General features: G+C 40.2%; 1 protein-coding gene across 4 annotated transcripts in view; it reads right to left on the reverse strand.

Moving 5' to 3' along the window:
• ATL2 (atlastin GTPase 2) overlaps positions 1 to 18,868 on the reverse strand; it is a 54,312-nt gene that overhangs the window by 19,581 nt on the left and 15,863 nt on the right. For all 4 annotated transcript variants that reach the window (XM_060754527.2, XM_060754526.2, XM_060754528.2 and 1 more), the window contains exons 2-3: positions 5,121 to 5,380; positions 3,247 to 3,381 (exon numbers count right to left, since the gene is read on the reverse strand). In XM_060754527.2, the coding sequence (XP_060610510.1) occupies positions 3,247 to 3,381; positions 5,121 to 5,380 (395 nt within the window). The remainder of the gene's footprint in view (positions 1 to 3,246; positions 3,382 to 5,120; positions 5,381 to 18,868) is intronic.

Below are 18,868 nucleotides of genomic sequence, written 5' to 3' on the forward strand. Positions count from 1 at the left end.
TTGTTTTCTATTAAGTGGTATTGATTGGTACAACACATATGTTCATGTTGCCATGCGGATTTACCTCTGTTGACAACTTACAGGAAATTTTAACACTCAACCTAGCAACCCAACCAATATTCTCCTTCAACCTTAAGTGTTATCACAACCCACAGCAATAAAGTAGAAGCTATCTTTCAATTCATTGTTTATTTAAAGCAATTCTCAATGTCTTCTCAGCCCATCAAGGCTCCTGTGATAATGTAAAACAGATTTATTTATTTACTTACTTTATTTATTTATTTATACCCCACCCTTTACTACCCCGAAGGGGATTCAAGGCGGCTTAAATAGAGGCAATTATTCCATGCTTTAAAAAACACATACAATTCCAAAAAAATTAAATTAAATTAGAGTAAAATTAGAAACATATTAAACATTTAAAAACATTAAATTCCATATTAAAATCACGCCGTTCATAGTCCAAACTGTTCCATAGTCATTCCATATATTCTAGATCTATTGAATGTATTGAACTGTTCTCCAAAGACCCGATCCCACAGCTAAGTTTTTACTTTTCTCTTGAAGGCTAGGAGGGAGGCAGCTCATCTAATGTCACTGGGGAGAAAGTTCCATAGCCAAAGGGCCACCACTGACAAAGCCCTGTCTTTCATTCCCACCAGTCGCCAGGAGGCAGGATTGAGAGAAGAGCTTCCCTGGACGATCTTAATTTCCAAAATGGTTCATAGGGGGAGATATGTTTGGACAAGTAAGCTGGGCCAGAACCATTTAGGGCCAGCACTTTGAATTGGGCTTGGTAGGAGACTGGCAGCCAGAGGAGCTGGCGTAACAGGGGGGGTTGTATGTTCCCTGTACACCACTCCAGTAAGCAATCTGGCTGCTGCCCGTTGGACCATTTGGAGCTTCCGAACAGTCTTCAAAGGCAATCCTACATACAGCATACTGCAGTAATCTATTTGGGATGTAACCAGAGCATGGACCACAGTAGCCAAGTCTGACTTCCCAAGGTATGAGCGCAATTGGCACACAAGTTTTAATTGTAGGGTTCCAGGCTCAGTGATGAGTCCAGGAGAACTCCCAAGCTGCGAACCTGTGTCTTCAGGGGGAGTGTAACCCCACCCATCACAGGCTGTAACCCTATCCCCTGTTCGGCTTGTGACTAACCAGGAGTACCTCTGTCTTGTCTAGATTCAATTTCAATTTATTCACCTTCATCCAGACCATCACAGCTGCCAAGCACTGGTTCAGTTCCTGAACAGCCCCCTTAAAAGCAAGTGGAAAGGAGTACCAGAGTTGGGTGTTATCAGCATACATATGACATTGAACACCAAAACTCCGGATGATCTCTCCCAATGGCTTCATGTAGATGTTAAACAACATGGGGGACAGTATGGACCCCACAAGACAATGGCTGAGGGCCGAACATGTGTCCCCAACAACACCTTCTGGAAATGGTCCTCCAGGAAAGACTGGAGCTACCGTAAAAACTACCTCCAAGAACCATTCCTGCAAGGCATCCCAGAAGGATACCGGGATCTACAGTATTGAAGGCCACTAAGAGGTCCAGCAGCACCAACAGGGACACACACCCCCTGTCCAGTTCCCAGAGTAAATTATCCACTAAGGCAATCAAGGCTGTTTCAGTTCTGTGTCCTGGACTAAAGCCAGACTCTGCTGGATCAAGATAATCGGTGTCTTCCAACAACACCTGGAGTTGCGAGGCCCCCACATGTTCCATGACTTTGCCCAAGAAAGGGAGATTGGAAACTGGCTGAAAGTTGTTCAATTGGGTAGGGTCTAGTGATGTTTTTTTCAACAGCGGTTTTATAACAGCTTCTTTTAACTAACAAGTCATACCAAAAAACTGCCAGGTCATCAAATGCTAATCAAGGTGGCCAATGAAACATTCACAGCTAGCTCCAACAGAGAAGAGTTCTTTCTCCCACCCTGGACATTCTACAGATATATAAACTCAATTTTCCTAGTTCCAACAGACTTCAAAATCTCTGAAGATGCTTGCCATAGATGCAGGTGAAATGTTAGGAGAATGCTTCTAGCCCAAAAAACCTACAACAACCCAGTTTCTGTTAAGTTGGCTGGAATCTTGCCCTCCTGTAAGGAGGCATTAACCACCACCTTCACCCACCTACCAGATAAAAACATTTGAAACATTTAAAACAAACAGATAAGACATAAAAGCATTATTTGTGTGCTTCTTAAAAAGTTTTTAAAAGCACACCAAAGCTCCAGTATTTTAAGGACCAGCGGTTATGTAAAACTAAGACATGTTTGCCTCTCTAGAATGCTCAAGAGGAATAAAGACAGACTAATTTCCTCTGGGGAAAATGCTCCACAGCTGGGATGTTGCTATAGAAAAAGCCCTGTCATGTGTCAACAATTCAGCTACTTGGGAAAGAGAAGCATGCAACCTGATCCATCACTGCATGTGTATGATGTGGGACAACTTAGGAGAGCACACATTTGTACAGAACACTGAATATTTGCTGGAACAAAGGCATATTGGCTCCATTTTTAAAAAAATGTAAGTTTAAAAACTTAACACTTTTTGGCCAAAACCAGATTCAATATTAACCACGGAAGGGGGGGGGGAGTGATAGTAGCTGGGCCAGAGACTGTCTTCTGGTCAAGTGCTCAAGGATTGCACATTTGTTTGAGAGTTCCGGGTCTTTTTCCTTTGGGTTTCTATTTTTTAACCTTTTTAATATTTATATTGTTGGATTTGTTAAAACACAGATAAATAAGCTAAATATCACACCTAGGAGGAAGGGCAGAAATAGTCTATATACATAAATAACTTCAGGTGAAAACAAGCAGAGAAAAAGAAAAAGAAAAACCTAGCCTTGTTGGAAAAGAAAGGGGAAGAGGAAGAAAGACATTGGAAGTGAAGGAAAGAAATAAACAAGCTTACTTCTAAGTAAACATGCACAAGATGTCTGCTGTTATTCATTACAGGAAGAAATGAGGAGACGGAGGAGAGAGAAGGGGCTGGCAGAGGACAAATAGAGTAAGGCCTGGGAGGAGGAAAGGATGTGGGGAAGAGGGAATCCCTTTGGAAAGCAGCAGATACCTTTTGTATATTTTTGCTGGCAGAAGCAGAAGTTGCTTTTATTTTTTTAAATCACTTATTACTGAAGGGAAGAACGAAGGTGTGCTAAAGTTACAAAACAGCCTAATAGATTCCAAAGGTCAAAGAGTGGATGTTGTGTTAGCTACTGAATGGCTTACCTTTGTCCCATCAGGTTTGGGAATTATGAACACCTCACTCCAAACCTGAATGCCAGTTGTTTCTCTCTCACAGCCTCCTCTCCATGTAAACCCAGTCAATGGCTCATGGGTTCCACCTATCCAAGCTGAAGATTCCTAAAACAAGAGTCACATATTTAGCCAGGAAGCTAAATGGAATTATACTCAATTATTGACTAATATGAAAAATACTTTAACCCTAAAACTGAAACATCGATTTTAAAGAACTTTCAGTGTTAGTTAAAAGTAATTACAAACGTCTCCGAATTTTTGTTCTGCTTATAACCAGGCATGTGTGGTTACAAAAGTCAATTTAGGAATAGCCTCATTTATCTTTATAACAAAGAGAAAAAACCTTATAAAGGTGAAAGTACAAAATTTAAGTAAATTATCTGCATTCTTTCATCTAATATAAGTATTCTGAACCATTATTTACAGAGTCACTAAAAATGTTAGGGCTTTTTACATTGTTCATGGAAATTAGATCTCTCACTAGGAAATAGGCAGATACAGAATGCTTTAGTGTATATCCCTGATGAAATTACTATCTATACCAGTGTTTCCAAACCTGTGGTAGGTGGACTACCAGTGGTCTGCAAGAATGAAAATATGGCCCACGGCTTCATCATTACTACACCGTTGCTTTGAAACCACACAGCAACAAGAGCGACTAATCTCGCAAAACCCTCTTATAGTGCCGAGGCAACGGAGAGGAAGTGGAGAGGCTGACTACCCACAAAAGATTATTACTACCACATCAGCTTTAGATTATTAAATATGGTTTTCTGTGGGCGAGCAGATGGTGACTACTGGATGGCATATGTTCTGTATCTAGAGCTGATGTGGTCTAGCATGCCTCAGTGTTGCCCTCAGTATGAGAGAAGCCTCAGTATGAGAAAGCTTAAGTGTTAGTTTGCCTCAGTATAAGAACACCTCAGTATTAGTTGCCCTCAGTATGAAGAGGCTTCAGTATGAGGTAAACCTCAGTGTTAGTAGGCCTCAGTATGAGGTAGGCTTCAGAGTTAGTAGGCCTCAGTGTGTGAGAGGCCTGGTATGCGAAGGCTTTGGTGACAGAAGCCCCAAGTTGAAGGCCTCTTGTGTAAAAAGCTACTGTGTGAAGCTTCTGTGTAAGTTCAGTGTGAGAGGAAGCTCAGTGAGGGCGAAGCTGTTTCTCTGCATGAGAAAGAAGTCCAGCATGGAAGCAAAGAAGGAAGTATAAAGAACTTTATTTGAGTTATGGAAACCTTTTTCTTGTAAATAGTGGAACCATATTCTTTTGCTATAAAGAAGAGATATAACATTGGTCTGTGTATTTTTTGTTCTTTTTATCAATTTTGGCTACTGGTGTTGGGTCACGCTGCTGCTAATAAGTTACTCTGCTGTACATTTACGAGGAGGTCCTGTTAATAAGCCCACTAACCCAACACTATCAACGTACAGCTCAGAACTTCTGATGAAGTAAACCAGGAATCACTCTTGAGATAAACCTCCACTTTTATCTACTGCAACCCTCATTCCATGTTCTATCTAATAAATCGTATTTGATGCTAAGGAATAATAGGGAAGATTTGATGGGTATAAACAAATAACTGTTCACACAAGTGGGCATGCTTTTCACTAGGTCAGAGCCACTACCGGCTACAACTCTTTCTGCAAGCCATTTCTAGAGAGAAAATTAAATCTTGTATTTCCTGAATTTGGTCATGAAGTGTAATAGCAAAGATTAGCCAATTCTCTCATTTTGAAAAATTCTAGATTTTTCATTATTTATTTATTTAAAATTTTGGGCCACGTAAATCCTAAATGGGAAACACTTATGTGATTTTTTTAGCAATACTGTGCTCTACGTGACTTACCTTATTGTACATATACCTAAGCATGAAGTCCAAAAGAAAAGATTTGCCTTTGCGAAATGCACCAGCTACAGAAACTACTACTATATTGAGATCTCTAATGTGCTCCTGCAATAAGATTCGCTCCAGGGCTTCTTCATCCAAGTCAAATTTATGATCATCTTCATGAGCAAGAACAATCTGTATGGGGCACGGCTTCTCTGGAATCACTTCTTCTTCAGAATCAAAAACAGCATTCTCTTCGGCATCCACATAGGTTTCTCCTAGGAAACAAATTTCAAACATTAGATATACTGTATATCTAAATTCTCTGGAGAGTATTCTGTTTACTTTTACATGAATTAGTGAAATGTAACATAGGGTTCTTATCGTAAATGAAAAATATGGGAAGGCATCTTAAAACAGTCACATAATCAAATTAGGCTCTTTGTGTCAGTGAAATTCTCTTCTTCCTCCGTCTCCTAACAAGCCCTCTACACAGTTTCTTAAGACGAGAAAGCATTCATGTATTTTTCAGCAAGTGAACCCATGGGCATGTTAGTTCTACTGAAAGACTGGGTAAATGACACAGAATGCCTACTGGCTTGGTTATCAATATTAGCCAAACTGTCTCATAGATGTATTTTAACAAACTGCATAAACAGAGGGTTGCTAAAGAGATTCAAGCGACACTTTTAGCTCACACATAATTGGTGACACACCCTATATATATATATATATATATATATATATATATATATATATATGGTGATAATGATACTGCTGAAATCCATCTTAGGTCGGACTGTGATGCAAGAAGTTGGAGAACTTTTCTGTATGCAAACACCAGACATTTCTGTATGCCTTTTTTTGACCAAATTTAGGAGCAGAAGCTTATCTTTCAAGTTTTTCTTCCATCTTTAATACTTGACCACGTATTTTCCAGAAAAGACACACATTCCTACTAGGCACAAATGGCCAGGTGTATGTTAAAAAGGTAAAGTTAGTCCCCTGACATTAAGTCCAGTCATGTCTGACTCTGGGGTGTGGTGCTCATCTCCATTTTTAAGCCGAAGAGCCAGTGTTGTCCGTAGACACCTCCAAGGTCATGTACATGGAGCGCCGTTACCTTCCCGCCGGAGCAGTACCTATTGATCTACTCACATTTGCATGTTTTCGAACTGCTAGGTTGGCAGAAGCTAGGGCTGACAGCGGAAGCTCATGCCGCTCCCCGGAATCAAACCTGTGACCTTTCGATCAACAAGCTCAGCAGCTCAGTGCTTTAACCCACTGCGCCACCGGGGGCTCGTTGCATTTTACTATTCTGTGTCCTCCTGCACCTGAGAATATATTACACGCTCTATTCAGTTACATACAATTGATCTTTCTTGCAAAGTAGTGTTAAGTTTATCTGTATTATTATAATAGTGTTCCCAGCTTGTTATCTGCTCAGCAAATCCAAAAAGATGCAACCATCTACTTTGTATATTAGCTAGGGAAGGGAGTGTCTGTTGCATGGAGTATTTTCTTTTAGAATGATATGTTGAGCGAGTGGGCTTATTAACAAAAATACCCTCTTCATAAACATACAGCAATGTGACCCAGTACCAGTAGCCCAAATTGATAAAAAGAACAAAAATACAGAGACCAATGTTATCTCTTCCATAGGAGGCTTTTCCTTATAGCAAAATAATACGGTTGCACTATCTACAAGCACAAGGTTTCCATGACACAAAGGTTTCCTTCACACTGGAGCTTCACACACAACAGCCTTCTTATACTGAGGCTTACCTCACACAAAGGCTTCTCTCACAGACTAAGGCCTACTTCACACTGTGAGGCCTTCTCACAGACTAAGGCCTACCTCACACTGTGAGGCCTTCTCACAGACTAAGGTCTACCTCACACTGTGAGGCCTTCTCTCAGACTGAGGCTTTTCTCCCACTGAGGCAAACTAACACAGAGGCCTACTAAGCTACAGGCACACCTGCTTATATAAAACTGCAGCTTTTGCCGACTCACTGCATCAATTTTACCCTTTAAGTGTCTCACATTTTTGTCTCACATTTTTGTAATTAAAAATACCTAGTTAATATTAATACCCCTGACATGATACAGTGTTTAAGGCAGGTATTAACATATTTACTGTCCTAGCATCATCTCTAAAAACTACCTAAGAGAAAGACCTTTACGTAAAATTACATATATACATGATCAGATTATTACACATCTTGGCCCTTGTTTCATTTTCTCCAACCTTTAAAAAAAAGGAAATAAGTATATTATGCCTACTTGACATTCTGGAAACTAGTGGAGACAAAATTATGTTCTCTGTTTTATTAATATCGGTGTTCTTTTTGTAATCACTTTCTGACTACTCTGTATAAGATATCACACACGATGAATTATATACCAGTTACATATAACAAATGTCATGTTCAGAAATAATATTGTAACATTCAATCTATAACAGCTGTTAATATTGCCATTTCCCAATTGCTTCAAATTATATGGCATTCTTACATCTCCAAACATGCTATTTGCCTGGAGATCAGTTTAAGCAATAGTCACAGATTGGGTTTCCCTTATCTGAAATGTTTGGCAACAGAAGTCTTTTGGATTTTTGGAGCATTTTGAAAAACCAGGAGTTGCATGCAAGTATATAATGAGAAATCTTGGAGATGGGTCCCAAGTCTAAATGCAAAATTCATTTTTGTTTCACATACACCTCAGTCACATAAACCGAATATAATTTTACAGCAGTTTGTGCATAAAACAAAGTTCGTGTACACTGAACCACCAGAAAACCAAAGTCTCGCAATTTCAGCCACCCTATTTTGGAGCATTTCAGAATTCCAGATAAAGGATGCTCCATCTTTTCCTGCTGGATATTTTTGTCGATCTACCAAATCACTTAAGTACCAAAATTAATGAGAAACATCGGTCAACATCATTCATATTTCATCAACCCTGTTGCACTGTTGAACTTTAATTCAGAAACAACTTTAATCTTAGAGGAATCAACCTTGCAGGCAGGATACATGTCAACATTTGTGCCATCAGCTGAAAAATGCAGGTATTGCTTGAACTTCAATTTTCAAAACATGAACTTCAATCAGAATTTTCTACTAAGGGACAACACAGAAAGGCTTTTGTTGTGAAAATGGCTGCTATGACTCTTAAGAGGACCACAATGAGATAATGTTGGATGTGGCACCATTCCAATCATTTGTGCCTCTGCCAAATGTTTACTCAGTCCTTCACCCCACAAAGGAAGTTATTCAGAATACATGATATTGAACTGGAGATCGTTTTGTGTGTACAAGAAAGCTCTCTGAAGTGTAAGGAAAGCACTTGACCCTTTCTGCTATATTAGTAGATGTTCGCTGTTTGTTTAATGGCAACCTCAGGAAGTTTCCTTGAACTTAATGAAGCAATCTTTTTTCAAGATCGTAAGTAACAGCTAGCATTTGATTGCTTTTGGGATCAGTCAGGGATTTAGTTGTGCAACCTGCATACTATTTACGAACAAATGTAAGTCTGTGGAAACATCAGCCTGCATATACACGCAACCACTTTTCTTCAATCTTTCCCTGGAAATTTTGGAGAACTATTTATGATATATTTTGGAATGAAGGCAATATTGCTGAACACAGCTTAATTATTCCAGTGTGTAGTAAAATGTTTATACAGTGTAACAAGAACTTCCTTATCAGAGAGTAACAATACCTACAGAAAAGTGTGTGTCTGTGCCTTCAAACTGCCTGTAAGCTAATGGCAACCTTATTAATCTCATAAGGTTTTCCTAAATATACAACTCTCCAAATGCTTCTGCTGCACGTCATGATTTTCTACTATTCTAGCAGCCTCCAATAAATCTGCTCCAGAAGGCCCACTTACTATTTCACTGAAAACAGCATTTGGGTCTGTGGGAGAAATTATTTTTATACCACCAACCATAGAGAAGTATAACGCGAATACTTAGAACTACAGCAGAGGCAACATCGGATACAAAATGTAAATGTACGTCTCTTTTGAATTTGAAGATACCAGATTTATCTGCAACGGGGGAATCCTAAACAAGAGTTGGAACCAAATTGAGTCATGATTAATTTAATTAGGTATGTTCCAACTCAATGGCAAGAAATAGTGTTTTGATGTGTTTGTCAACGGCTTTCATGGACGGAATCACTGGGTTGCTGTGAGTTTTCCGGGCTGTATGGGTATGTTCCAGAAGCATTCTCTCTTGATGTTTTGCCCACATCTATGGCAAGCATCCTCAGAGGGGTCCACAACCTCTGAAGATGCCTGCCATAGATGTGGGCAAAATGGGAGAACGCTTCTGGAACATGCCCATACAGCTAGGAAAAGTCATAGCAACCCAAATAGTGTTTTGATCTATAATTTTCATAAATCTAGCAAATAGTACAATTATAATTGATTAGAAATTATGAATTTTGTTCTTAAAACAAAAAAAGTTTAGACATGACAAGTATCTCAGTTTTTCCAAAAGGCTCATTTACTCAGCCATCCAAATACTTAGGCTTTCATCCATGGCATTAAAAACCACCTGCATTTCTCTTCTATTTGTTGAAGCTAATCATGGTAGGATGCGACGTTACTTAAGCACAGAGACAGATGTTTCTTCACAGACAAATTATAGGCTTTTTTCTCCTGCTTCACAGAAAAGAACAGGTTGTCTGCTTAAGGACACTGGTCTGCCAGAAAAGGCTACTGGTCATTTTTTGTGGGGAAAGAAAAAAGTATTGACAACAAGGCAGGGAAGCAACAGCGCACAAGGAAAACCATCTTGCTGTCCAAATAGCTTGGGTGGCCATGACAACAGTTCCCTTAGTTTCAAAATGCTGCTCTTACTGTTGGGTCAGTATATGATAAAACATTAACAGTGTACTGTGCTTTTTCTTGATTTTATATTTTAATGAATTTCAAATGGCGTTAATCCCATAGATCATTTAATTTTTAAATAGCATTTATAATTATATTTAACTGATATTTTTGTAGTTTTTAATCTGTACTATTTTTCACAAGTTGTGAGCCACCTTGAATCCTATCATTACGAAAAGAATGAATAAAGTATTTTTTTTTTCTTACTGACTGTTAGGATAATGATCAGAGTCTGGTAATCCACAGAGCTCAAGGAGGTTTCAGATTAACACATATCTGCAATGCAATTTTTTGTGCAGAAGAACTGGACCATATGGTAACCAATCTCTCTCTTTCAACCCCCCCCTCCCCCCCCAAAAAAACCCCAAGGTACTTTGGAATAAAGATAGCCGGTCATATCCGCAGGAATTTTATTCTGGGATCTGCAGCAGTTCTGGAAAAAAGGAGATGATCATGTCCTATTTTATTAAATAATGGTGACATGAACATGTAGGCTTCAGTGAGTTCATGTTCATATCACTCCTATTTATTAATATAGGCACAGCAATCTGCAGCAGCTAGAAATTGCAGATCTTAATCCAAAGAGCCTACTTTAATTAATTCTCAACCTGATACCAGTACTCTTTTGCAGAGAAAGCTGTAGACCTTGTAAATCTGTAACTCCCAAGATAAGATAGCATTGAGGCATGGTGGTTCAAGTGGTGTCATAGAATCATAGAGTTGGAAGAGACTGCATGGGCCAACTCCATGAAGAAAAAGCACAATCAAAGTACCCCTGACAGATGGACATTCAGCCTTGGTTTAAAAACCAAACTGCATCAGTTCTACAGTGTAAATGCACCCTATGTATTAGATCCAAATTGCTAGCCAGAGGTGCAAAATTGTTGTCTACAAGCTCACAGAGCACTTAGTTCAAGGGAAGGTGAAATAAAAGTTTGATTATGGATTAGCTATTTGCATCTTCCATTCCCCTCCCCCCCCCAGCAGTCTCACTCTAGAACCCTGTAAACATGGAGCCAATTCAAACTTCTACGCATCACCGATTTCATATTGCAGAAGTGCAAATTCTGCCAAGTAGCTCATGTTAAGGCCAACAATAATTAAATGTTTTGACTACTTCAGCTATAAATAGGTATAGCAATGAAGCTCCATTACTGCACAGCAGAAGAGGGGAAATACTCTCAACTAGTTTAACCAACGAGCTTCTTGTACCCTTGGAGTGATTTCATTTGGATGATTAAATTGTTATTGTTGTTCATTCGTTCAGTCATTTCCTACTCTTTGTGACTTCATGGACCAGCCCACGCCAGAGCTCCCTGTTGGCCATCACCACCCCCAGCTCCTTCAAGGTCAATCCAGTGACTTCAAGGATGCCATCCATCCATCTTGCCCTTGGCCGACCCCTCTTCCTTTTTCCTTCCATTTTCCCCAGCATCACTGTCTTCTCTAAGCTTTCCTTTCTTCTCATGATGTGGCCAAAGTATTTCATCTTTGCCTCTAATATCCTTCCCTCCAATGAGCAGTCGATTAAATTAAATTAGCCAGGCCTTATATTGGTAATTAGTCCAAATACCTGCTACTGCTTTATTTTCGCGAGATATGCAGATAAAGATAAAACAAAAAGCAGAATTGAGAGAAAATCTATAAACCTTTAAATTTTAAAAAAAATTAAGACTTGATTTTTTTTCTTTCCAGGTTTCACATTCTTATCTATTACACTGAGACAATGAAAACCCTTTCAGGGAGGCCAAAATGCAGGCATAATCGAAAAATATGGTACCCACTGGAAATGTAAACAAGCAACTGGATCATTTTTTCATATTTGGGGGGTCTTGCAAGAAGGCAAAAATGTTTTGGATTGAGATCCAAATACCCATGCATCCAGAGGCATTCTTCCTAGAAGTAACAGATAGATAACTTTTGAAGGCGTATGATAAACTTTTCATTCTGATTGCAACTGCAGCAAAAATTGTGCATGTGCAGATGTAGAAAGTTGAAGAAACACCAAACATGGAAGAATGAATAAAGGTGAAATGGCAAAAATAGATATTTTGACAAGGTATCTTCAGATAAAAGACCCTTCAATATTCAAGAAAGACTGGGAACCCTTCAAAAAGTTCCTAAACAGAGCCACCTCCTCACTCTGCTGTAATTTAACAATTCTTTCCTTGCAACTTCTGAGAATACAGTGAGGCACTGAAAGAGGCACTAGAACCACAAGAGTAGAATACCAACTTAGAACCAACTTTAATTTGTAAAACTGCTTGGTTTCCAAGAATGTGGAAGCATATACATAATTCCAATTCATATATCAGATTTATTAAAATTGTCCAGTACCTGTACATTGGTAACAGGAAGGAATTTTATCATGCCAGTTGCTGTGGATCTGGTTTCTGACAGAAGTGCTGCTGCTCAAAGTTCAGTTTGAAGCCTGTTGTCTCTCCAGGTTGATATAATTGTTAAGAAACAACTAAAAACTGCAATAAGTAACACATGGGAAGCAGGCTAACAAGCTTCACCATGCAACCTAGCTCCATTCTTGGTCAAGTCTGTGCTGACATAGTAGATGAGGCTCTAGAGAAGGCATGGGCAAACTCCGTCCCTCCTACTGGCTGTTTTGTGGAAGTTAAAGTTCAAAGTTGAAGTTCAAAGTTTGCCCATGCCTGGTCTGGAGAAAAGAGCACTAACTTCACACATTTCTAAAATACACATACTACATACATTTCTAAATGCAGCACAGGGACATTTCTGCCAATGTTGCAAAAGTACAAAACTGTGCACAAAATATACAGATTCTTGTGCAGGAATCAAGCTTGAAAAAAATCAGAAGAGAGCAAGCTGCAAAACGAAGATTAATGAATTTCAGAAAGTCCAGGCTTTATAGAGCACTACATCATTTTGAGTGTGAACAGCTGTCAAGTAAGGAGAAAGGAGGTACAAAAACATCATGTGGAAGATACCAGATGGCTCACATCAGTTTCTAACTGCCCTTCCCCTCATTCCTCATTCCATTCTTCTTGGTTTCATTCCAATGTCCTTTCTGTTTTGCATTTTTGCTACTTTCTTCCCTTCCTTCTCATTCTTTAGTCTCATTCCTGCCTTTTTCCTTTGCTAGTTACACTATCTTGATCCTGTTCTTTTTACTTCAGCTTTAAATCCTGAACCCGTGCCTGGCCGCTGTAACGGTCTGGATGAGGGCGAACAAACTGAAATTAAATCCAGACAAGACAGAGGTACTCCTGGTCAGTCGCAAGGCCGAGCAGGGTATAGGGTTACAGCCTGTGCTGGACGGGGTCGCACTCCCCTTGAAGGCGCAGGTTCGCAGCTTGGGTGTGACCCTGGACTCATCGTTGAGCCTGGATCCCCAGGTTTCAGCGGTGACCAGGGGAGCATTTGCACAGCTTCGGCTCGTGCGCCAGCTGCGCCCGTATCTTGGGAAGTCTGACTTGGCCACGGTGGTACACGCTTTGGTCACATCCCGCCTCGACTACTGCAACGCTCTCTACGTGGGGCTGCCCTTGAAGACGGCCCGGAAGCTCCAGCTAGTCCAGCGCGCGGCAGCCATGTTGTTAACTGGAGCGGGACGCAGGGAGCACACAACGCCCTTGCTGTCCCAGCTCCACTGGCTGCCGATTTGCTACCGGGCCCAATTTAAGGTGCTGGTGTTATCCTACAAAGCCCTAAACGGTTCCGGCCCAAAATACCTTGCGAACCGCATCTCGGCCTACGAGCCCACGAGGACCTTGAGATCATCTGGGGAGGCCCTTCTCTCGGTTCCGCCTGCCTCACAGGCACGCCTGGCGGGGACGAGAGAGCGGGCCTTCTCGGTGGTGGCCCCCCGGCTATGGAACTCCCTCCCTGCTGAAATCAGACAGGCGCCTTCCCTCATGGCCTTCCGCAAGGGCCTGAAAACCTGGCTCTTCGAAAAGGCCTTCAACTAAGTGCTATGTCTTTGTTGGAATGACCACCGGAATGGACTATGACTATGGAACTGATTACGACCCCAAACTAGACGAAGCGGATTTTTAGATGTTGTGTTATGTCTTGATCTATTGTAAATTGTTTGTCTTTTCTATGTTCTGTACACCGCCACGAGTCGCCCTCGGGCTGAGAGTGGCGGTTAACAAGTGCAAATAATAAATAAATAAATAATAAATAAATCCACCAAACTCTTGTTTCTTCCTTTTGCACACACCACAAACAGCCAGTAGAATCATTTGAGCTCAAGCAATGTGTAGCAGAGAGTAGGCAACTTTGGAATTCCCATTCCTTGCTCTCTTTTATGTGACCTGACCAAATACGTACTGGTTTCCATTTTCTACTTTTGGAGTTTTAAGACAAGATGAAAAGGAGATGGGGTAGTAAATAAAGCTCTACCTTTGCATACTTTATGGAGTTCTGAGCCCACTTATACCTTCTGCATGTGTGGTTCTGTTTTAGCCATATAAGGAAAAATACTTGTCCCAGAAAGAATGGAAGCAGAAGGCACAAGTGGAACATTTAATGAAGTGTTGCAATACGGGCATGCTTCTGTTTAGTGTTCCCCTTTCTTCCAAGACATTATACTATTCTTCCCTGGTTTTCATTATTTCACCAGCAGTAAATCTCCAGCTCATTGAATATGCCCAACTTTTAATGAGTTGTTCTGAGAAATTTGCTCCTTGGGTCTATTTTCTTCTTCATGATTTCTTTGTACTTGTGAGACTGGCTTTGGCTATATAAGGTGCAGAACAAGGCACTGATTCTGCTTTCAGCACATACTGTGACATTCAGATCTTTCTGTACTGCAATTCCCATGATCCCTTGCCACTGGCTACGGCTGATGGGAGTTGTAAACAAAAAAAAGATATGGATGCCACTGTCGTTCATCCTGCTCTATATGATTGAGTCTTTTTTATATAATAAGAAAGCAAAAATATAGAAATGTCTACATTATAAGAAAAACCTGAAGTGGAAAAAGCCTGGAAATCAAGATATACTTCAGTGGTGTAACAAATCCCTCAAATGATTCAGGGCTTAAGAGTAAAATTGTCTGGCTAGCTTCCCACAGTAGAATGTCTATTAATATCCAAGGATACCTATTGCTGAAAATGAGCTTCTCTTGCAGATTCCCTAAGGATTCATTGGAGTTATTTTCCAAATCCAAAACTGGAATAAACTGACATTTTAAAGAAAGATTCCTGCTCATAGCACTACACTGAGCCATAGATTGTTCAACTCTTTCTTACGGACAGGCATACATATGCACAAATACACATACTCGGCAGCTTTTTACTTTGACATCAATATCACATTAGAAATTTATGTAGGCATTTTCCGCAAAAGCTGTCTTAAAGCAAATACCTACTTACACTTATTATTTGTGTCAAGTCTGCCAAACACAGAACTATGTATTTCAGAATTGGTTCAGATTAAGGAGTCTGCCTGTCTTCAAACACTGGTGAGAGCACAAATCCCTTCTATCCCTTTTATGCATTTAACTTGTTTTTAATACAGCAGAATATACAACAAAGAATCATGAAGGTCAGAGAGTTTTAGTAACACTGATTTCCTACAAAAGAAACAAGAAATAATATTGAAAACATATTCAGAGGTGGCTGTGTTGGCCATGTAGAAAAATACAAGAGCCACAAAAAGCAAGACCATCTAAAAACACAAAATACATCACACAGGCTTTTGAAACTCCATTGGGATTTTTAACACAACTTGTCCGATGAGAAATCAATTGGAGCTCCAAAAGCTTGCATGATATATTTGGTGCTTTTTAACTATTCCTAAAAAAGTATTGTGGATATTGAAGAAGTAATTCCTTTACTTGGCCTATACACTGTTGACAAGCACAGAACAAGTTTATTCCAGGGCCTGGACCCTGACCTAGTGCGCCTATAAACAGAACATATCTTTTCTATAAGAAATTGGGTTGCTTACAAAAATGTGCACAGTCCAGTAAACATTTCCACAAATAGGGAGCAGCAAATTTTTGCCAATTCTACCTTTCTTCTAGAGCAGTGGTTCTTAACTTGTGGGTCGCGAGGACGAAAATCTGGTCTGCGAGTGTCCTTCTTCTTTATTTAATTTCTGCTCCTTTTGCGTCCCTGTCACTCCTGCATCAGAAACTAGAGCTGATGTGGTCTACCTAATGCAATTTTCTGAATCAGCACCCCAAACCAAATCTAAAGTTGACCAAAAACTGATTCATAACCCTTTTGGTACTAATGCTGGAGAGGGGTCCCTGGTTAAAGTGGTCCTTGTTAAAAAAAAAAAGTTGAGAACCACTGTTCTAGAGTAATGCCTCATGTCACAGCCTACAACTTCATGCAAATTCTATTGATTTTTGAATAGCAATTGTTGCATTCAGGGCTGCTGAGTTGGAAATTGGACTGGTCTCTGTAAACTTAAGCCTGAACAGGTTGAGAAGCAGGAATGCACTTCTGCCATTCCTTCCTAAGTCCAGCTCCTGCCTTCCTGGTAGAGAACAGAAGAGGAGACCCACAGGTTCCAGTGATACTTGGGAGCTTCTCACCTTTCCTCCTCTTTTTCTCCACAAGCAAGAAATATGTATAAGCAGAAACAACCGCGTGCTATAACAGGTACATTTGCCTGGCTTTACAGGGTTTTGTGATATCTCATCCTGCTTCTCCCTCTATTCAGGCCTAAAGTTAAAAGAGATCCATCCCATATGCAACCTGGCTACCCTAGCTGTTGACAGAATAGAAGCTCAAACAGTATCTTAAACAACATGTGAATAAGACACATTTTAAATCCTCATCATGCATGATCAGCCCTCCTAACAAATAATACATGAACTTACTAAGTATAAGCTGAAGTGCCATAGCTTGCATTTCCTACTGTGAAATTTATTTTTATTGATTATGGGCATAGTTTATACAGCATAACACAGCAAAGGTACATAGTACATGCAAGAGCATAAAGTTATGTAAAGGCACCCCCTTATCCATTATTCAAACCACAGATGGGAATTATATACCCTTCTCTCCCATTGGACTACAACTCCCTGAACCTCTCGTCACTGGCTATGGTGCCTGGGGCTTCTGGACAAACATTTCAATAAAATCTGGAGGTTGCCAGATCCCTTCCCCTTTTCTAACTTCTGAACAACACTCAAAGAAAGTAAATATTGGACCTATGCAGCAAGAAAGTCATTCCAAAGAAGGCAGGCAATATATTTATTATTTAGCCTACAAAAGGCCTGCTTATCTGCTAAATGGGAAAACACCACATTTGTTCCAGTGGCTCAGGAGACAAAAAAGTATCCACAAAATGGATTTCCCAAGATTATGGGTGGGGATGACTTTGTGGGCATCAGCGGCTCAAAACATTTTTTTACTCCAGAATGCACCCAAATAAAAATATAGGAGCATTTACACCATGTTTGGAGCCCACCAGGGGTTAAATACTGCAAATATTTACTTTTTTTGCACTGAAATGCTCAAAAATGACCATTAAGAAACATATTGTGCATTTCAAGTACATTTTGTGGGCAGCTGGGCCAAATTAAGCCCAAGAAACACTAAACATGGTGAAAATGCCCCTATGCCCCTGAGTGGTGTTATTTTATTTTACATTTTGGCAGTGCAGATGTGGCCCTCCAAGCTGTATGATAGTATTAATGTACCACCTTAGCCTTCCAGTTTCCCACCCCTGCCCTAGATGGCAAAAAGTCTTGAATTCTAGCATAGTGACAATATAGGGCAGTGTTTCTCAATCTGGGAGTCGGGACCCCTGGAGGGGTTCGGGGGGGGGGGGTCAGAGGGGTCATCAAAGATAATCAGAAAACACATATTTCTGATGGTCTTAGGAACGTCTTTGGCAGAGAAGGCTGAAGATCTCTTTGCCTGTTTTTCTCTTCCTTTTTGGTGTTGGTGAACTAAAACTCCCAGAATTCAAAAACAGCCATCCAACCCCGCCGGTATTCAACGTTGGCCGTGTACGTAGTGTACCAAGTTTGGTGCAGATCCATTGTGGGCTGGGTTTAGAGTGCTATTTGACTGTAGGTCAATTATAAATCCCAGCAATTACAACTCATAAATGTCAAGGTCTATCTTCCCCAAACTCCACCAGTGTTCACATCTGGGCATATTGAGTATTCGTGCCAAAATTGGTCCAGATCCATCATTATTTGGATCTGGATATAGGTGAACTACAACTCCAAAACTCAAGTTCCATGTCCACCAAACCCTTCCAGTATTTTCTGTTGGTCATGGGAGTTCTGTGTGTCAAATTTGGTTCAATTCCATCGTTGTTGGAATTCAGAATGCTCTTTGATTGTAGATCGACTACAACTCCCAAATGACAAAATCAATCCCCTCTAACCCCACCAGTATTCAAATTTGGACCTATTGGATATCTGTGCCAAATTTGGTCCAGTGAATGAAAATACATCCTGCATATCAGAGATTTACAGTACAATTCATAACAGTAGCAAAATTACCATTATGAAGTAGCAAGAAAAATAATTTTATGGTTGGGGGTCACCACAATATGAGGAACTGTATTAAGGGGTCACGGCATTAGGAAGGTTGAGCACCACTGGCATAGGAGCTAGTTTTCTCTCAGTATTTATAGCAATAAGTACACTTCAGTTATAAAAAGGAAGTACAAGAGATGGACACAGTATAGACCAAGATATCCGCATTTGCCTAGTGGTACTGTAAGTCCATATGTTTTAACATGTAAGCTATGGAAGGTGTGAGCAAAATGTGGCTCCCTCTCTGTTTATCAACTGCATCTCCCAACATTTCTGATCATTGGCTATACTGATTAAAGCTGATGGAAATTGTAGTGCAGCAACATCTGGTTAAAGCCACTTTGTCCACTTACGCCTACACAATAATGTAAGTTGTCAC

Source organism: Anolis sagrei, chromosome 1, assembly GCF_037176765.1.
Source record: "Anolis sagrei isolate rAnoSag1 chromosome 1, rAnoSag1.mat, whole genome shotgun sequence".
Classification (NCBI taxonomy): Eukaryota; Metazoa; Chordata; class Lepidosauria; order Squamata; family Dactyloidae; genus Anolis; species Anolis sagrei.